The following is a 21,790-nucleotide window of genomic DNA, read 5'->3' as shown; positions in this document are numbered from 1 at the left end:
CTGACAGCATCTACTCACCTGACATTCACTGCAGGTGCAACTCTATCAACGTCCTTCTCCAAAAGTGAACAAGATCGTATACAAAAGAATTTTCAGAGACAGAAGTAGATTAGAGGTTACAAGAAAAACAGGGAAGGAATAATAAGTTATTGTTTAATGGGTACAGAGTTCATGTTCGAATGGCAAAAAACTTTGGAAGTAGAGGTTCCACAGCATTGTGAATACAATTAATTCCATGCAAATGTATGTTTAAAACTCCTAAAAATGGAAATTCTTATGTTACATATGTTCACCACAATAAAAAATGTGAACCACAGTCTGAAAACATTCCACAAGTGTTTAACGTCCATTCTTGAAGAAACCTTTAGAAAGTCTCAGGAAAAAATTAAACTATGTAAGAGAACAATGCTTATTCTATTGATTTAATTATTATACATTTTAAGATCTTGGTATACATCTTAAAATTGCAATCGTGGGAAATAAAGGGCAAACAGAAGGAGAAAGGAAAGAAGGAAGGAGAGAATGTGGGAAGGAAGAAAGGAGGGAATGAAGGAACATAGAGAATGAAGGACCACAAAGAATGAAGAAAGATCTCAGAGTTCTTCTAGGCTGTGCATTACTAGAAATCATCTGACCAAACCAGCTCACAGACCTAGATTGCCAATGTGAAGCTGAAAATCCCATCAGTGTTTTCAGGAAATAATAACACGGCAAAATGAGAAATGTGGGCTCACTGCCAGGTTGCCAGGTATAGTCAAAGCATAGTCCATATCCATCTCAGTTCCTTCCTTTATAAAACCTGCAGAATGATAGAAAACATTTCAAAAAGCATTTTCGGGATTAAGTACAGTCACACATGTAAAGTAACAAGGACCGTCCTGATATGATAAGCACTTTGCCTTAACTAATATCTAATTTTTATTCCATTTCTTTCCAGGGAAAAACAAGACCACAACTAAGGTAACAAATACCAACGTTTCAGAAGATGATTAGGAGAGACCACATCAGCACTTGGTATGAAAAAGACTTTAAATCTCAAGTTAGAATTCTTAGACAAGGCTGTACGAAAACTGACCAAAAATGAAAATTTTAGGACACTGTATTGGGTAAATATGCAAAAAGAGTCACCAAGGGAGTTGCTGAGGAGGAAGTAATAGAAAAACAAAGAGCAGAGTAGAAGTGCTTAAAATAGAAATGCAGCATGTGTTTTAGGAGAGAGCAACAGCCAGAAAATTTAAATACATAACATCTCGTTCTGGGGCCCAGAATGACAGCTTAGTTCTGAGATCAGTGATGCTTCACAGACAAGAGCCTGCTCTGCTGAGGAGTCTTCCCAGGGCCCCCTTCACATCCTTGTTCCTCAGGCTGTAGATGAAGGGGTTCAGCATGGGGGTGACCACAGTGTACATCGCCGAGGCAATTGAGCTTCTCTGGGAAGAATGGGTCACAGCAGAAGTCAGGTAGACCCCAAGCCCAGTTCCACAAAACAAGGAAACCACGGAGAGGTGAGAGCCACAGGTAGAAAATGCTTTATACTTGCCTGCAGTGGAGGACATTTGCATTAAGGAGGAGACAATCCTAGAGTAAGAGAAGAGGATCCCTGTGACGGGAAACACACCCACCAGTGAAGTTGCCACATACAAGAAGACGTAATTGATGAGGGTATCAGAGTGGGCCACTTTGAGTAGCTCAGCAAAGTCACAGAAGAAATGTGGAATCTCAGTGCCTGGAGAGAAGTTCAGCCTCAACATCAGTAGAATGTGAACCAGGGCGACCCAGAAAATGATGAACCAAGACATCAGAACAAACAGGACGCAGAGGTGGGGGTTCATGATGACCGTATAGTGCAGGGGGTGACAGATGGCCACGTACCGGTCATAGGCCATCACAGTCAGAAGGAAGTTATCCAGCCCAGAAAACATCATCATAAAATACATCTGAGTGAAGCACCCTGTATAGGAGATGCCTTTGCTCTGTACCTGGATGTTCACCAGCATCTTTGGGACTGTGGTGGAGGTGAAACAGATGTCAGCAAAGGACAGGTTGCAGAGGAAGAAGTACATGGGGGTGTGGAGGTGGGAGTCTGAGATGATGGCCAGAATGATGAGCAGGTTCCCAAGCAACGTGACCAGGTACATTGACAGGAACAATCCAAAGAGAAGGGCCTGAAGTTCAGGATCCTCTGAGAAGCCCAGGAGGAGGAATTCTGATATTTCTGTGTGATTTTCTGCTTCCATGTAGCTGGGGTGTCTGTTGGGGAAGGAGGCAAAAGCAACATTCAATGAAGAGGCAACTGACACGTTAGCTAATGATCATGTTATAATGTCACCATTGTATGAACATCCTTCACCCCCTGTTGATTCCTTCCATTGATAGTGATTTGATTAGCCTGATTGTATCCTATTTTCATTTTAAAAGTGTATAATCATTCAGACTTTCTTTAATTTAAAGGAAATCACTCTCTTTTCTTCCTCTACTCACTACTCTTAATTGTCCTGTTTGACTCTATGGACATAAACAAATTTTTTCTTTGATATGACCTTTCCAAAATACATGAAGTCACTTCATGTCTTTTCCTTGATAATTCCCATACTTTCTCTGTTTTACTAGCTCTAAGGTAGTAATAAACACAAGGATTTTCAAGTCAGACAACATTTGTTCTGTGACCTGTTTCTTCCTAGGTATGTGAAAGTTAAATCTCAGTGCTTTACATTTTTTTTTCTAGATGTGTAAGCTTTTGTGAGATTCAGCAATGCCTTTGTTCATACTTGGAGTCTCAGCAAATGAAAGCTGTCATTATTAATGTTATTAAATTTAAACTTTAATGATAATTATTTCAGATATATAACTCTTCCAATGTATAGTCTAGGGCTATGATTTAGAAAACAGGTTCTTGGGTCAGACTTCCTGGAATATAATTTTGATCCAAAAGCTTACTGCTGCATGATCTTGTGCAAGTTATTTAAACTCTATTACTAGAGAAGTCAAATGAGCTGAGGCATGTGATTTTTCTACTGTGGTTCCTGTGACATATAATGGACCTATCATAAATGTGAACTTTTGTTCTTAATATCACAATAGACATGTCTTTCATGACTATCATTAATCAATATCCCTTATTAAATGGAGCAGCAATCAAGGGGGGAATACTGATCATTATGAATACAACAGATCTGTTACCTCTTTGGAGTGCCATACAGCACTTCAAATTAACAAAGATCCCTATGGCACCTTCTTTCTTAGAATGCCTGCAGGGTGAATTCTTCCAAGAAGAGAAAAAAGCATGTGGACTTCATGCATGAAAGGAAGAAACAAAAATACACCACCATTAATATAATAACTACAGGTATGTGAGAGTGTGTGCTCATAGGTCCACAGTGTGAAGTGGAAATGTATTGTTCTAAAATCAATAGCTAATTATGAAAATAGTTGTGATGGATTTGATTAAAAATATTCAGAACTTATCTAAATGAAATCATCCTAAAAAATTAAAAAGCAAATTTTAAATGCAATGTTGCCATTCTCTATAATAGAAAGGGGATCACTATTATTAATACTAGCATATGTTAATTAAAGACAAAATGTAATCATATAGAAGCAGTTTAATGTTGGAATATGAATATTTGACTTGAGACAGGAAGAATTGGTCATTGTTAATCAGGGGAAGTGAAAAATCCATAAACATTCCAGACTGAAAGAACAGAATGCTAATCTGCATATGGCTCAGTGAGCTTGGTGATGGAGAGGACTAGAGAGGGCAGAGGTGGAGGGTCAGGAGGGACAGAGTGTGTGAGCCCCACATTAGAGCATGTTGTACTCTTTCTTGATGTGTCCCTCATGTTGATTAATTTATGTTTACTTATGGATCTGAGATTGTGACTGTTTTTTTCTCATCACTTTTCTTTCCAGGGACTTAGAGGGTGTATGCCACAGAGAAGGTGTTCAACTAATACAAATGTTTGGTGTAAAAGATAGTCTGTGACCACAAGTGACAACTAGAACACAAAAGAGAAATTTTCAAGCACATCACCTGCCTGAATATAGACACTCAATTGGATAGTAAAATTCAATAAAATACATTTTAATCTATTTTTAAAGGAATAATATGTGACGAACTAGTAAAACCTATTCTAGGAATGAAAAGTTGGTTTAATATTGGGATATTTGTCTACACAGTTCATCACAAGAAGAGGTCAATGAAGAGAAATCATAACCACAATTACAATACAACAAAATGCACTTAACATTCAAGAGCTAGGACTGTGGTTAGCCAACTCCAAAAAGATTCTCAGGACATGTAGAAACCAGAGGTACCTTCTTAACCCAATAAAGAATGGTTGTATGAAAACCATAGCCAAGAGTATATTTTACATTAAAATAGGGCATTTGTGTACAACTCATGAATAGGCCAACGCAGGCTACTCCAACATTCACCTTTTGTTATTCTCCTGAACATTAAAATTGATTATTCATACAAAAAAAGGACATTGGCCTGTGAACCAAACATCAGAAATAGTTATATTATTTGTATTATATTGTGGACATTGAAGTAAAAAACTAACAACAACAATATTATAGAACTATTCAGCGATATCAATAAGTCTGATCTGCAGCAAAAATAGTTAGGTGAATTATAAAAGAAAATCCAAATCCATTAAGAAGAAACTAGAGAGTACCTCATGCATAGTAGATCTTCAGTGAGCAGTTTATAAACAATGAAATACAGGAAATGTAACAGCAATCTACAATGGTTGGGAGAGAGTGGAGAAAATTTTGAAAAGACATTCCAAAAATACCACATTCCAGGAATAGCCATTTCTTAGTTTTGTTATAGACAGATTTTCTAGAAAGAAAGAAGGAAAGAAGAAAGAAAGAAAGAATGCAGGGAAGAAAGAAAGAATGAGAGAGAGAAAAAGAAAGAGAGATGAACAACGAGATCTGGGAAAGTTTCATTTTAGCAGAAACCAAAGTGCCTTCAAAGTACAGGGACTTCACCTTCTTAGACTAAAAAAATAAGTATGGGACTGACCCAGGCTCATTATTCTAGATGTTAAGGCCAGTACCCACTTTCCTCTTTTTCTCTTACCACACACACCAGACCTTAGTGGAACACACTGACACTCTGTGACTGTTATCACAGAAGCTTTGTCTACTCCGTGAACTGTCTCTGATAAACACTTCAGGTTTTCAGCAAGGCTGGATCAGAGAATATCAGGTCGGGGCAACGGGGATGTGTTTAAAGTCTCTAGTGTCCCGTGGGTTGAATTCTCAAAGCTCCCTTATTAAGGGATTTGTTCTATTGTGTTTCCACTCTCCAAATGATCGAGCTTCATGTGGTACAAAGAAAATATCAGAATGGATGTTTTTTTAGTATGTTTTGTGTCTTTAGAGGCAGTCGTAGCCATAGTAAGAAAGAGAACAAGTTAATATTAACCAGTAAAACAGCCAAAAGAAAAAGAAACAGTGCAAGGAGGGAATGAAGGAAGTAAAAAGGAAAGGAAGGAGAGAAATAAGAAAGGAAAAAAGAAAAAATAAAGGAAGGCAGGGAATTAGGAAGGAAGGAACATGAAGAATGACACAACATCTAGAGATATCCTAGGCAGTATATTACATTGAACCACATAAATCAACCAGATTTAATATTCAGATTCCAGTTTTAATTTAAAATCACATCACATTCTTATGAAAGTTAGGAGTGCGAGCTCACTGCCCAGTTACTAGGTTACAGTCCACATCAATGTGAGTCTCTTCCTTTGTAAAATGCGCTGATTCAGAGAAAATATTTCAAAGAAATTTTTTAAGGATTAAATAATTTCATGTATGTAAAGTAACAAGCACGGTGCTGATATGGTAAGCACTTTGCCTTTAGTATTTTATAAATTAAATTCCAGTTATCCCAGTGAAAAACAAAACCACAACTATACTAAGGTGAAGAAAATCTACGTTTTAGAGGATAATTTGGGGAGAGAACATAACAGCACTTGACCTTAATAGTGTCTTCAATCTGAAGTTTGAATTTTTAAAGATGGCTTTAAAATAACTTAAAAAGGTGGAACTTAAGGAGGCTGTATGGATATACACTCAAAAAGCAATTACGAGGGAGTTTTTCAGACAACTAATAGAAAAATAAATCAAAGCAAAGTCACAGGTGATTCATGAATAGAAATGAAGCATGTCTTATGGGGGAGAACAAGAGCCAGAATATTTAAATTCACAAAATGGCCTTAGGAGCCCACATGTGCATCTAGTTCTGAGGCCAGTGATCCTTCACAGACAAGAGGCTGCTCTGCTGAGGAGTCTTCCCAGGGCCCCCTTCACATCGTTGTTCCTCAGGCTGTAGATGAAGGGGTTCAGCATGGGGTGACCACAGTGTACATCACCGAGGTGAGTGAGCTACTCTGGGAAGAATGGGTCATAGCAGAACTGAGATAGACCAAGTCCAGTTCCATAAAACAAGGAGACCACAGAGAGGTGAGAGCCACAGGTGGAAAATGCTTTATACTTTCCTGCAGTGGAGGACATTTACATTAACGAGGAGACAATCCTAGAGTAAGAGATCAGGATCCCCGTGATGGGTAACACACTCAGCAGTGCAGTTGCTACATACAAGAAGACATAATTGATGAAGGTATCAGAGTGGGCCACCTTGAGAATCTGAGCAAAGTCACAGAAGAAACGTGGAATCTCAGTGCCTCATCAGGCACTGAGGAGGTCAGCCTCATCTTCAGTAGAATGTGAACCAGGGAGACCCATAGAACAATGACCCAAGACATCAGAACCAACAGGACACAGAAGCGAGGGTTCATGATGACCATATAGTGCAGGGAGTGGCAGATGGCCACGTAATGGTCATAGGCCATTTCAGTCAGAAGGAAATTATCCAGTCCAGAAAACATCATAATAAAATATATCTGACTGAGGTACCCTATGTAGGAGATGTCTTTGCTGTGTACTTGGATGTTCCCCAGCATATTTGGGACCGTGGTGGAGGTTAAACAGATGTCAACACAGGACAGGATGGAGAGGATGAAGTACATGGGGGTGTGGAGGTGGGAGTCAGAGGTGATGGCCAGGACGATGAGCTGGTTGCCTAGCACTGTGACCAGGCACATGGACTGGAACAGTCGAAAGAGAAGGGGCTGCACTTCAGGATCCTCTGAGAGGCCCAAGAGGAGAAATTCTGATTGTTTTGTGTGGTTTTCTGCTTTTATGTAGCTCGTGTGTCTGTTGGTGAATGACGAAAAATCAGTGTTCAATGAACAGCCTACTGATTCCTCAGCTGGTCATCACTTTACAATGTCTCCCTTGGATGAACGTCCTTCAACCACTATTAAGACCTTCCATTGACAGCGACTCACTCAGTCAACTGGTTTACTGTTTTCGTTATATTTTTATTTTTATTTTTATTTTTTTTTGAATGCCAGGCAGAAGGTCTATTTTTCAATCCAGCTTTACAATTGGGAGCTCTTGTAGTTGGAAAGTCCTTTTTTTTTTTTCTCTTAATTTTATTTTATAGATATACAATGTGATTGATTATTGTGGCCCATTACTGATACCTCCCTCCCTCCTCCCTCTCCCCCCTCCCTCCCGACAATGTCCTTTCTGTTTGCTTGTCTATCAACTTCAAGGAATTGTAGTTGTTATGTCTTCTTCCCCACCCCCCGGATTGTGTGTGTGTGTGTGTGTGTGTGTGTGTGTGTGTGTGTGTGTGTGTGTGTGAATTTATTTATTTATTTTTAGCTCCCACCAATAAGTGAGAACATGTGCTATTTCTTTTTCTGTGCCTGACTTGTTTCACTTAATATAATTCTCTCAAGGTCCATCCATGTTGTTGCAAATGGCAGTATTTCATTCGTTTTTATAGCTGAGTAGTATTCCATTGTGTAGATGTACCACATTTTCCATATCCACTCATCCAATGATGGACATTTGGGCTGGTTCCAACTCCTGGCTATTGTAAAGAGTGCTGCGATGAACATTGGGGAACAGGTATACCTTCGACTTAATGATTTCCATTCCTCTGGGTATATTCCCAACAGTGGGATAACTGGGTCATATGGCAGATCTATCTGCAATTGTTTGAGGAACCTCCATACCATTTTCCATAGAGGCTGCACCATTTTGCAGTCCCACCAACAATGTATGAGGGTTCTTTTTGCTCCGCAACCTCGCCAGCATTTATCGTTCAGAGTCTTTTGGGTTTTAGCCATGCTAACTGGGGTGAGATGGTATCTCAGTGTGGTTTTGATTTGCATTTCCCTAATGCCGAGTGATGTTGAGCATTTTTTCATGTGTCTGTTGGCCATTTGTATATCTTCCTTTGAGTAATGCCTACTTAGCTCTTTTGCCCATTTTTTAATTGGGTTGCTTGTTTTCTTCTTGTAAAGTTGTTTGAGTTCCTTATATATTCTGGATATTAATCCTTTGTCAGATGTATATTTTGCAAATATTTTCTCCCACTCTGTTGGTTGTCTTTTAACTCTGTTAATTGTTTCTTTTGGTGTGCAGAAGCTTTTTAGTTTGACATAATCTCATTTGTTTATTTTTCCTTTGGTTGCCCGTGCTTTTGGGGTAGTATTCATGAAGTCTGAGTCCAGTCCTATTTCTGAAGTGTCTCTCCTATGTTTTCTTTAAGAAGTTTCATTGATTCAGGGTGCATATTTAATTCTTTAATTCATTTTGAGTTGACTTTAGTGTATGGTGAAAGGTGTGGGTCTAGTTTCATTCTCCTGCATATGGATATCCAGTTCTCCCAGCACCATTTGCTAAAGAGGCAGTCTCTTCCCCAGTGAATAGGCTTGGTGCCTTTGTCAAAGATCAGATGGCTGTAGGTGTGTGGGTTGATTTCTGGATTCTCTATTCTATTCCATTGATCAGTGTGTCTGTTTTTATGCCAGTACCATACTGTTTTGGTTATTATGGCTTTGTAGTATATCTTAAAGTCGGGTAGTGTTATGCCTCCAGCTTTATTTTTTCTGCTCAGCATTGCTTCGGGTATGCGTGGTCTTTTGTTATTCCATATAAATGTCTGGATAGTTCTTTCCTTTTCTGAGAAAAATGACATTGGAATTTTGATGGGGATTGCATTAAATTTGTATATCACTTTGGGTAGTATGGACATTTTCACTATGTTGATTCTTCCAATCCAAGAGCATGGGATATCTTTCCATCTTCTTGTATCTTCTCTGATTTCTCTCAGCAGTGGTTTGTAGTTCTCATTATAGAGATTTTTCACCTCCTTGGTTAACTCAATTCCTAAGTATTTTATTTTTTTTGTGGCTATTGTAAATGGGCAGGCTTTCTTGATTTCTCATTCTGCATGTTCACTATTGGAGAATAGAAATGCTACTGATTTTTGTGTGTTGATTTTGTATCCTGCTACTGTGCTGAAATCATTTATCACCTCCAAGAGTTTTTTTTGTAGAGGATTTAGGCTGTTCGATATATAGGATCATGTCATCTGCAAACAGGGACAGTGTGACTTCATCTTTTCCAATCTGGATGCCCTTTATTTCCTTCTCTTCTCTGATTGCTCTGGCTAGTACTTCCAACACTATGTTGAATAGGAGTGGTGAGAGTGGGCATCCTTGTCTAGTTCCTGTTCTTAAAGGAAAAGCTTTCAGCTTTTCCCCATTCAGGATGATATTGGCAGTGGGTTTGTCATATATGGCTTTAATTATGTTGAGATACTTTCCCTCTATACCTAACTTATAGAGGGTCTTTGTCATGAATGAGTTCTGAATTTTATCAAATGCTTTTTCAGAATCTATAGAGATGATCATATGGTCCTTGTGTTTGACTTTATTAATATGGTGTATCGCATTTATTGATTTGCATATGTTGAACCAACCTTGCATCCCTGAGATGAATCCCATTTGATCGTGGCCAATATTTTATTTATGTGTTGCTGTATTCTGTTTGTTAGTATTTTAGTGAGGATTTTTGCATCTATATTCATCAAGGATATCGGCCTGTAGTTTTCTTTTTTGGTTATATCTTTACCTGGTTTTGGTATCAGGATGATGTTTGCTTCATAGAATGAGTTTGGGAGATTTGCGTCCGTTTCAATCTTTTGGAATAGTTTGTAAAGAATTGGTGTCAATTCCTCTTTGAATGTTTCGTAGAATTCTGCTGTGAATCCATCTGGTCCTGGGCTTTTCTTTGTTGGGAGCCTTCTGATAACAGCTTCAATCTCCTTTATTGTTATTGGTCTGTTCAGATTTTCTACATCTTCATGGTTCAGTTTTGGGAGCTTGTGTGTGTCCAGAAATTTATCCATTTCCTCCAGATTTTCAAATTTGTTGGCGTATAGTTGTTTATAGTAGTCTCGAATGATTCCTTGTATTTCAGATGAATCAGTTGTAATATCGCCTTTTTCATTTCTAATTTTTGTTATTTGAGTCTTCTCTCTTCTTTTTTTTGTTAGCCATGCTAATGGTTTGTCAATTTTATTTATCTTTTCAAAAAACCAACTTTTTGATTCGTTGATCTTTTGAATTGTTTTTTGGTTTTCAATTTCATTTAGTTCTGCTCTGATCTTAATGATTTCTTTCCTTCTGCTAACTTTAGGTTTGGATTGTTCTTATTTTTCTAGTTCTTTAAGGTGAAGTGTTAGGTTGTTCACTTGCCATCTTTCCATTCTTCTGAAGTGAGCATTTAATGAAATAATTTTTTCCCTCAATAGTGCTTTTGCAGTATCCCACATGTTTTGGTATGATGTATCATTGTTTTCATTAGTTTCAATAAATTTTTTGATTTCCTGCTTGATTTCTTCTTGGACCCATATGTCATTGAGTTGAATGCTGTTTAATTTCCATGCGTTTGTATAGTTTCCAGAGTTTCGTTTGTTATTAATTTCTAGTTTTAATCCATTGTGGTCTGAGAAGATACATGGGATAATTCCAATTTTTTTGAATTTATTGAGACTTGATTTGTGACCTAATATGTGATCTATCCTGGAGAATGATCCATGTGTTGCTGAGAAGAATGAATATTCTGAGGTTGTTGGGTGGAATGTTCTGTAGATATCTGCCAATTCCAATTGGTCTAGAGTCTTGTTTAGATCTTGTGTTTCTCTACTGATTCTTTGCCTAGATGCTCTGTCTAATATTGACAGTGGGGTGTTCAGGTCCCCTGCTATTATGGTATTAGTGTCTATTTCCTTCTTTAGGTCTAATAGAGTTTGTTTTATAAATCTGGCTGCTCCAACATTGGGTGCGTACATATTTATGACTGTTATGTCTTCTTGATGGATCAATCCTTTTATCATTATGTAGTGTCCCTCATTGTCTCTTTTTATGGTTTTTAGTTTAAATTCTACTTTGTCTGATATAAGAATAGCTACTCCAGCTCGTTTTTCTTTTCTGTTTGCATGGTAAATCTTTTTCCATCCTTTCACTCTTAGTCTGTGTGAGTCTTTATGGGTGAGGTGGGTCTCTTGTAGGCAGCATATAGTTGGGTCCTCCTTTTTGATCCAGTCAGCCAGTCTGTGTCTTTTGATTGGGGAATGTAATCCTTTTACATTAAGAGTTGTTATTGAAAGGTGTTGATTTATTCCTAGCATTTTATTGGTTGTTTGGTTGTCTTAGGTCTCTTTTGTTCCTTGATTTCTGATTTACTGATTGGTTTCTGTGTTTGTTGGTTCCTTAGGTTGTAGATAGCGTTTTTGTTTGCTTGTTTTCTCTTCATGAATGCCATTTTTATTATACTAGTGGGTTTTGATTTTTCTTGGGTTTTTAGTGCAGTGGTAGTTATTTTTCAGTAACCAAACCCAGTACTCCCTTGAGGATTTCTTGTAAGGGTGGTCGTGTGGTAGTGAACTCCCGCAGTTTTTGTTTGTCTGAGAAATATACTATTTGCCCTTCATTTCGGAAGGATAGCCTTGCAGGGTAAAATATTCTTTGCTGGCAATCTTTGTCTTTTAGTATTTTGAAAATATCCTCCCATTCCTTTCTAGCTTTTAGGGTTTGTGATGAAAAGTCTGATGTTAGCCTGATTGGGGCTCCCTTATAGGTGGTTTGACGCTTCTCTCTTGCAGCTTTTAAGATTCTCTCTTTGTCTCTGAGTTTTGCCAATTTGACTATGACATGTCTTGGAGAAGGCCTTTTTGGGTTGAATACGTTTGGAGATTGTTGAGCTTCCTGGATCTGAATATCTGTCACTTTTCCTATACCTGGGAAGTTTTCTGCCACTATTTTTTTGAATATGTTTTCAATGGAATCTCCATTTTCCTCCCCTTCTGGAATACCCATGACTCGGATATTTGAGCGCTTAAGGTTGTCTGATATCTCTCTCAGATTTTCTTCCATGTCCTTGATTCTTTTTTCTTTCTTTTTGTCTGCTTGTGTTATTTCAAACAGCCCATCTTCAAGTTCAGAGGTTCTCTCTTCAACTTCGACAAGCCTGCTGGTTAATCTCTCCATTGTGTTTTCTATTTCGCTGAATAACTTCTTCAGTTCAGCAAGTTCTGCTACATTTTTTTCAGGACATTGATTTCTTTGTACATTTCCTCTTTCAGATCCTGTATACTTTTCCTCATTTCGTCATGATGTCTAGCTGTGTTTTCTTGTATCTCATTCAGTTTCCTTAGAATTATCACTCGAAATTCCTTGTCAGTCATTTCAAGGGCTTCTTGTTCTATAGGATCTAGAGTTTGAGATTTATTAACTTTTGGTGGTGTACTTTCTTGATTTTTTGTATTTCTGGTATCTTTCTTTTGATGTTTATTCATTGTGGCAGGGGGTTTCACAGTCCACCGGTTTGAGACTAATGAATAACTGGGATGTTGCTGGGGTTGCCAATTTCGTATGGCTACCTCCGTGGCTGCTCAGTTGGCCTCTAGTGCCTTGTGTGTGTGGTTGCCTCGGGTCTTGGGCTTCTCCGGGGAGCCACCTTTCTGGTCAGCTTGGACTCTGCTGGGCTGGTGGATCACGTACCACAGGGTGTGTGATCACTGTTGAGCTTTCACTTCCTGTGCAGGACTTCTCCCTTTTCCATGTGCTCTGGCCCAGGCTGTTGGATCGTGCAGTGGCAACCCCACAGGGTGTGTGGTTTCTGTCGAGACTCCGCCTCCCTGGCCGCACGTCTGCCTACTCTGTGTGCACTGTGCTGGGCTGGGGCGTGTCTTCTGCATCCCTCGTCTATCGGCTGGGCCTTCAAGACCCTGCTCGGCATCGCCTCGCCCAGTAAGTCTACCAGGTTTCTGCTAGGCACAGACGACCGGTCGCTCTGGGTGCCTTTGTAGCACTGTGTAGATCTTCCTCGGGACTTGTTCACCTTTGTATCCCCCCGGTATAAACTGAGTCTAGCGCCCACCTGCAGCCAGCTCTCCAGCAGGTTCAAGCAGACCTGAGAACTCTCCTACCACACTATTCCCAACCAGAAATTGGTTAGGCTTTTTTCTGAACTGGTGGCCGCAGAGATGGTATCTGCCTCCCAGTAACAGGAAGTTTACCAGGGGCCAGAGTCCAGGGTGTGGTGGAGTGAGAGTCGGCCCGCCCGTACTTCCTTGCCCTCCCGACACTGGCCGGGGACGCCCCATGCCACCAACCTGCCAGAGAACCGCGGAGGGAGTGGGAGGAGAGGCTGGCCTGCAGGCTCCGGAAAGCCCCGCACCAGGTCAAGCAAGTGCGAGGGCTCAGTGGCGGCAGAGCCGGGCGGAGCTGCCTGGACCTGGGAAAATGGAGGCAGCCCCGGGGCGGTGAGTGGCCTGGTGATGCAGGCAGGAGTTGGGTGGGCGTCTGCCGCCCACAGGACTGGTCCAGGGGTCACTCACAGTGTTGTGCCAGGTCGGGCGCTCACTCTCTGTCTCTGGTTGCCACCTTTCCCATTCTCGGCCGCTGCCGCCTCAGGCTGTTCAGTCACAGCGCGGCTTGGGCGCTCCCAGGAATCTTCTTTAATGCCGGCCTGAAACCTCAAGTCCTGAATAGGCCAGCTGGCCACCTTCAGCGCGGCCCCGGCCTCCGGGATCCTGTCTGCATCCACAGCAGCCCTGGCGCCGTGTTCCCTGTTTCAAGACTCGCTTTTACAGCTAAGAAACAGTTATTTTCCTGCTCCACACTTCAAAGCTGTTGCCTGTAAATGAGGCAGCCTCTCCTGCCGGGGGCAAAGTGGCGGTCAGCCCCCATGACCGGCCACCAGCAGCGGTCCTCCCTTAAGAGATGGCAAGAGGAAGGTCCACAAGTTTCCCGGCTGCCTGAGGCCCAGTGGCTGCCTTTTCCTTCTCAGCTACTCCGCGCCAGCCGCCGCAGCCACTGCCATCTTGAAAGTTCCCCAGTCTGTATCTTTTGAGTTGGGAATTTAATCCCTTTACTTTTAGAGTTATTATTGGTAGGTGTTTATTTACTCCTAGAATTTTATTCATTTTTGTTTAGATTTCTTAAGTACCTTTTGTTCCTTTCTTTCTGATTTTCTGTTTGTATTCTGTGTTTGTTTGTTTCTTGGCATGGTAGAAAAACTATTTTTTTCTTTATTGCTATCATTTTTGCTTTATGATAGGTTTTCTTCATTCTCGAGAATTCATGGCTCTGATGGTTGCTTTTTAGGTTTCAAACCCAGTATTTCCTTGAGAATTTCTTGTAAGGCTGGCCTGTGGTAGTGAACCCCTGCGATTTTTGTTTGTCTGAGAAATATGCTATTTGTCCTTCATTTTGGAAGGATAACCTTACAGGGTAAATTATTTTTGGCTGGCAATGTTTTTCCTTTAGTATTTGGAATGTATCATCCCATTCTTTTCTGGTTTTTAGGGTTTCTGATGAAAAGTCTGATGTTAGCTTTTTTGGAACTCCCTGAGAGGTAACTTGCCACTTCTCTACTGCAACTTTTAAGAGTCTCTCTTTGTCTTTACGTTTTGACAGTTTGACTATAACATGTCTTGGAGAGGACCTTTTTGGGTTAATATGTTTGGGGATCTTTGGGCCTCCTGAATCTGAAGATCTGTGACTTTCCCCACACCTGGGAACTTTTCTGCTATTATTTCATTGAATATGTTTTCAATGCCATTTCCTTTTTCCTCCCTTTCTGGAATACCCATGATTCTGATATTTGAGTTTAAGGTTGTCTGTTATCTCTGTTAGATTTTCTTCAATTTTTTAAATTCTTTTTTCTTTTTTCTGGTCTGCCTGTGTTAACTCAAACATCCCATCATCAAGGTCAGAAAATCTCTCTTCTGCTTGTTCTAGCCTGCTGGATAGACTCTCTGTTGTGTTTTTTATTTCTTTGAATGAATCCTTCAGCTCCACAAGCTCTGCTACATTCTTTTCCAGGGGAATGATTTCTTTGTATGTTTTTTCTTTCAGATCCTTTATATGTTTTCTCATTTCATTGTGTCGTCTAGCATAGTTTTCTTGTATCTCATTTAGTTTCCTTAGAAATGTTGCTCTAAATTCCTTTTCAGTCATTTCAAAGACTTTGTGTTCTATAGAATCTAGAGCTTGAAAGTTATTAGTTTCCTTTGGTGGTGATGTACTTTCTTGATTTTTCGTATTTCTGGTATCTTTCCTTTGGTGTTTAGTCATTGTGGCATGGGGTATCACAGTCCACTCATTTCACCCTGGGCTTGGGGTCCTGCAGTGTCTTCCTGTTCTTTCACAGCTGACTCAGGGCATGTGGGTGTGGTGGCCCTCAGGCTCCTCTTGGCAGGAGGTACTTACCTGGGATTGGGGTCCCATAGCACCTGCCTTTTCTGGTGCCCCTGATTCAGGGAGTGTGAGCCTGGCAGCTCTCAGGGCTCACTGCATGGTGGGTACTGGCCTGGCCTGGGGGCCCCATGTCACCTGCTTCCTCCAGCACTGCTGACTCAGGGCTTGTGTACCTGGCAGCTCTCAGACCTCTCTAAGCAGTGGGAACTAGCCTTTGCTGGAGGTCCCATGGCACCTGTCTTTTCCAGCATGACTGACTCAGGGCATGTGTACCTGGCAACTCTGAGGCCTCTCTAAGTGTTGGGGACTGACCTGGGCTGGAAGTCCCATGGTGCCTGTCTTTTCCAGTGTAACTGACTCAGAGCATGTGGGCCCAGTGGCTCTCAGGCCTCTCTGAGCTGAAGGGACAGACCTGGGCTGGAGGTCCCATGGTACCTGTCTTTTTTGGCATGACTAACTCAGGGTATGTGTTCCTGGTGTTGCTCAGGCCCCTCTAAGCAGTGGGGACCGACCTGGCCTGAGTCCTGTGGCATCTGCTTTTTCCAGCATGGCTGACATAGGTTGAGTGGGCCTGGTGGCTCTCAGCCCTCTCTGTTTGGGTGGAAATGGCCTGGACTGGGATTATTGCAGTGCCTTCTTGTTCAAGCATGAGTGACTCAGGGTGTGTGGGCCCAGTGGCTTTTAGGCCTCTCTAAGACATAGGGACTGTCCTGGGCTGGAGGTCCCACAGCACCTGCCTTTTCTGGCATGGCTGACTCAGGACTTATGGGCTCCATGGCTCTCAGGCAACTTTGGCTAGTGGGCAATCTCCTGGACTGGCATCCCATGGCATGCAGCTCCTGCCTGTTCTGGCACAGATCTCAGGTCTCCTATTGTTGCTTTTTAATAGTTGCAAATTGGTTGATTTGTGGGAGAGAGTGACACTAGGAACTGTCTACTCAGCCATCTTGACAAGAAGCCTTTTTAATTTTTTTAACCACTTTGTTGAGCCATGCTTGAAATGTAATCAGCTGTGCTTATTTAATGTATACCATTAGATGAGTTTGGGAGTGTGTATGCAACTTAGGAAATGTCAGCACTATTAAGACCAAAAACATATTCATAATCATCATCCAAATCTTCCTCCAAGATGCTTTCTTATTTTGGTGCATGTGATAAAAACCCTGAATATAAAATATTCCTGCTTAGAGTAGAATAGTGGTTACCAGTAGCTGGGAAAGTAGCGAAGAGGTGAACAATGAGGTATGTTGGTCATAGGGTACAAAGTGACAATTTGATAGGAGAAGTTCTGGAGTTTTAGGGTGTGTGTAGCTAATCATGCTGTATTATAATTTTCAAGATAGCTAGAAAAGAGGATCACCACAAAAAAATCATAAATGTTTAGGTGATGAATATGCTAACTACTTTGATTTGATCATTGTAAAATATAGCCTGAATTTAACACATTTCATCCAACAGCTGCAGAATACACATCCTTCTCATTAGCCCTTGAAACATTCTTCAGAACAGAGCATATGTTAGGGAACAAAACAAGTCTTAACAAATTTTAAAATGTTGAAATCATGTAAGGTACCATTTTTGACAAAACCAAACAAAAAGAACTATGGAAAATGTACAAATACATAAAAAGCAAACAAGATCCTAAATGACCAATGAGTCAATAAGAAATTAAGAAGAATATTTTAAAAATTCCTTGAAACAAATGAAAATGGAAACACAACATACCAAAGACATGGGATATAGCAAAGGCAGTACTGAGTGGAAAGTTTCCAGCAATAAAGGCCTACATCAAAAAAGTAGAAATACTTCAGATAAACAACCTAATGATGTACTTTAAGAACCTAGAAAAGCAAGAGCAAACCAAACACAAAATTAGTAGAAGGAAAGGAATAATAAAAATCAGATGAGAAATAAACGAACTCGAGAATAATGAAACATACAAAAGATCAATGAAATTAACTGTAAGTTTTTGAAAAGGTAAACAAAATCAACAAACCTTTAGTTAGACTCAACAGCTAAAAGTCAAATAATCTGATTGAAAATGGGCAAATGATCTGAATAGACGTTCTCAAAATAAGACATACAAATGGCCAAGTATATGAAAAAATGCTCAACATCACTAATCTTCTGGGAAATGCAAACTTTTATATATTCCTCATGGGAATGTAAATTATTACAGTCATTGACAGAAAACGGTATGCAAGTTTCTGAAAGAGCTAAAAATAGAAATACCATGTGATATTGCAATCTCACATATCCAAAAGAAAGAAAATTGGTATGTTGAAGTGATATCTGCACTCCAACACACATTGCAAAACTATTTACAGTAGCCAAGATAAGGAATCAGCCGAGGTGTCCATCAACTGATAAACAAAGACTGGGGTATACATACATGGAAATAATATTATTCATCCACAAAAAATATGAAATTTTGTCAATTGAAGCAATATGGATGAGCCTAGAGGAAATTTGGTAAGTTAAATAAGCCAGGTATAGAAAGAAAAATATCACATGACCACACTCACATGTGGGAGCTAAAAGAAGTTTATCTCATAGATGTAGAGAGATGTTACCAGAGGCTGGGAAGAGTAGGGAAGAGGCAGGAATAGGAAGAGGTTGGTAAATGAGGATAAAAATACAGTTATATAGAAGGAATAATTTCCAGTATTCCATAGCTAAGTAAGGTGACCATACATGTTACAAAGAATTTATTTTATATTTCAAAAGATGTAGAAGAGATGATTTGGAATGTTCCCAATGCAAAGAAATGATAAGTGTTTGAGGTGATTGATATCATAATTATGCTGATTTGATCATCACACATTGTACACATATATCAAAGTATCACATGTACATCTTAAATATGTGCAATTATTATGCATTGATTAAAATGATTTAAATCATTAATTTTAAAATTTGCATATACACACAATGGAATACTATTCAGCCTCAGAAATTTGCTAACATGTGGATAAACCTGGAGGATATTATGTTAATTGAAATATGCCAGGCACAGAAAGACAAATATCACAAGATATCATTTACATCTGGAACCTAAAAAAATCTAACTCATATTATAAATAGAGAGGAATGTGGTGGCTACCAGAGACTGTGGCATGAGGAGTTATGTAGAGGCTGGTCAAAATTTTCAGTGAAACAGGAGCAATAAGTTTGAGATTTATTATATATCATGACGAGTATAGTTAATAAAAATAAGTTATATAATTGAAAAAATGGAGAGATAACATACAGAATGAGGAAAATATTTGCAAAACATATATCTGATAGGGGTCAAGTATCCAGAATACATAAAGAAGTCCTGCAGATCAGAAACAGAAGGACAACCTACAGAACAACAGAATGAGCAAACATTTGAAAGGACATTTCTCCAGAGAAGAAATATGGATTGCCAACAAGCATATGAGAAAACACTCAATTAATTATTAGGAAAAAGCAAATCAAAAGCACAGTGAGGTACCACTTCATATCCACTAGGAGGCTATTATTTTTTGAAAAAAGGAATATAAGTATTGACAAAAATGTGATATTAGAATCCTCATACATTGTTGGAAGTGTAAAATGTTCCAGCTGCTATGAAACATAGTCTGGCAATTCCTCTAAAAGTTAAACATAGAATACATTATATTATATTTATATTTATTATATTACATTTATATATGTAATATTATATTAAGGAATTATTATTGTAAATAGCAGCCCTATTCACAATAGACAAGAGATGGAAATAATCCAAATGTCCATCAATGGGTAAATATAGAAATGATGTGTGGTGTATACACACAGTGTAATATTATTCAACCCGTATAAAGGCATGAAGCACATTAACATTAACCAGTAAAGCAGCCAAAATGAAAAAGAAAAGGAAGGAAGGGGGCAATGAAGGAAGGAAGAAAAACCAAGAAGAAGAAGAAAGAAAAGGCGGAGGACAGACCCAATGAAAGAAGGAGGAAAGACAAATCAAGGATCCCAAAGAATGAAGCAACATCTCAGAGTTATCCTAGACAATATCACTATGAACTATATAAGCCAACAAGTATTCAAACTAGATTCCAGATTTCATGTTAAAAATTACATCATCATTCTCACAAAAATTCGTGTATCAAAGTTAGGAGTGTGGGCTCCATTTCTGGTTGCCACGGTATAGTTCATTTCAAATCAGTCTCAGTCTTTTCCTTTGAGAAATGGGGTGAACGAGAGGAAATATCTCAAATAAATATTTTCAGAATTAAAGTCATACATGTAAAGCAACACAGACAGTCCCGATATTGTAAGCACTTTGTTATGACTGTTATATGATTTTTATTCCATTTCCTTCAGGGACAACAAGAAAACACCCAAATTAAGGCAAAGAACACTCACATTCAAGAGGATCATTTTTGTGGAAATGACGTAGGTATGTGATATAACAAGTGCTTTAAATATCAGACTGGAAATTGCAGGAATGGCCATCAAAATGGTTACCAAAGATGGAACTTTGAAGACAATGAGGAAGAAACAAAAATTTAAAAGAAATCACTGAGAAAGTTGATGAGAAGAAGGAAATACAAAACCATATAAAAGTAAACTCTTAGCTGCTTTGAGAATAAAAAATTAAGCATGTCGTTTAGAGGAGAACAAGAGGCAGAATATTTAAATTCACAAGATTTGTTTTAGGGGCTTAAAATGACCGCTTGGATCTGAGGCCAGTGATCATTTATGGTCAAGGGTCTGCTCTGCTGAGAAGTCTTCCCAGGGCCCCCTTCACATCCTTGTTCCTCAGGCTGTAGATGAAGGGGTTCAGCATGGGGGTGACCACAGTGTACATCACAGAGGCAACTGAGCTGCTCTGGGAAGATCGGGTCACAGCATAACTGAGGTATTCCACAAGGCTTGTTCCGTAAAACAAGGAGACCACAGAGAGGTGAGAGCCACAGGTGGAAAGTGCTTTATACTTGCCTGCAGTGGAGGACATCTTCATTACAGAGGAGAGAATCCTAGAGTAAGAGAAGAGGATCCCTGTGACGGGAAACACACCCAGGAGTGCAGTCGTCACAAATGCAAAGAGGTTATTGATTAGGGTATCAGAGCAGGCCACCTTGAGAAGCTGAGTGAGTTCACAGAAAAAATGTGGAATCTCAGTTCCTGGAGAGAAGGCCAACCTCATCACCAGTAGAATGTGAACCAGGGCTACCCAGAAAATGATAAACCAAGACATCAGAACCAGCAGGACACAGAGGCGGGGGTTCATGATGACCGTGTAGTGCAGGGGGTGGCAGATGGCCACATATCGGTCATAGGCCATCACAGCCAGGAGTAAATTATCTAATACAGCAAAAATCATAAAAAAATACAGCTGTGTGAGGCACCCTGTGTAGGAGATGTCTTTCCTCTGTGTCTGGATGTTCACCAGCATCTTTGGGACCGTGGTTGATGTTAAACAGATGTCAGTGAAGGACAGGTTGGAGAGGAAGAAGTACATGGGGGTGTGGAGGTGGGAGTCAGAGCTGATGGCCAGGATGATGAGCAGATTCCCAAGTGCAGTGACCAGATACATGGACAGGAACAACCCAAAGAGAAGGGGCTGGAGTTTAGAATCCTGTGAGAGTCCCAGTAGTAGGAATTCTGATAGTTCCGTGTGGTTTTCTGCTTCCATGCAGCTCAGGTGTCTGCTGGGGAAGGAGGCAAAAGCAACATTCAATGAATAGGTAACTAACACCTCAGCTAGTCATCACTTCACAATGTCACCATTGGATGAATATCCTTCACCCAAAATAATGTTAGATATTTTATGTTTTCCCCTTGATAATCACTATACTTTCATTATCATGCAGCAGTGATTAAGACATAGATTTTGAACTCAACCAACCCTTATTCTGTGACCAGATGCTTCCTACTGATGTGAGAGCTAACTCTATGCCTCATTTCTTTCTTTCTAAAAAGGTAGCTATTACTGTTACCTCCTTTTTGAGGTTTAAAAATGCCTTAGTGCATTGTAGATTTGTCAATAAATGATATCTGTTCTTATTACTGTTTTTATTACTAAACTTTAAAAAATTATAAGATATTTTATGATTACTTTCTAGGATTATAATTTTTTCAAGTTACAGCATACAGCCATTCTGTAGAAAATCATTTCTTGAGTCAGGCTTCCT

The 21,790-nt window shown here is 39.7% G+C and overlaps 2 protein-coding genes and 1 pseudogene across 2 annotated transcripts; all 3 read right to left on the bottom strand.

Moving 5' to 3' along the window:
- Nucleotides 1-1,298: 1,298 nt before the first annotated feature.
- On the bottom strand, nucleotides 1,299-2,240 carry LOC134387986 (olfactory receptor 7D4-like). Its single transcript, XM_063110674.1, has one exon. The coding sequence runs from the start codon at nucleotides 2,235-2,237 to the stop codon at nucleotides 1,299-1,301; it is 939 nt and encodes a 312-aa protein (XP_062966744.1). The 5' UTR covers nucleotides 2,238-2,240.
- A 4,027-nt stretch (nucleotides 2,241-6,267) lies between these two features.
- Nucleotides 6,268-13,173, bottom strand: LOC134387563 (olfactory receptor 7D4-like; annotated as a pseudogene).
- A 2,250-nt stretch (nucleotides 13,174-15,423) lies between these two features.
- LOC134387953 (olfactory receptor 7D4-like) lies at nucleotides 15,424-21,291 on the bottom strand (the record flags this gene model as incomplete). The annotated part of the gene is made up of 2 exons (XM_063110616.1): nucleotides 20,370-21,291; nucleotides 15,424-15,440 (listed from the first exon to the last, which is right to left on the bottom strand). Coding segments are annotated over exons 1-2 (939 nt in total), but the record flags the coding sequence as incomplete, so codon positions are not given.
- Between the last annotated feature and the right edge of the window lie 499 nt (nucleotides 21,292-21,790).

This window comes from Cynocephalus volans, chromosome 10 (assembly GCF_027409185.1).
Source record: "Cynocephalus volans isolate mCynVol1 chromosome 10, mCynVol1.pri, whole genome shotgun sequence".
NCBI lineage: Eukaryota > Metazoa > Chordata > Mammalia > Dermoptera > Cynocephalidae > Cynocephalus > Cynocephalus volans.
Note: the sequence above shows the minus strand (reverse complement) of the source record. Positions and strands in the feature narration are given on the sequence as shown.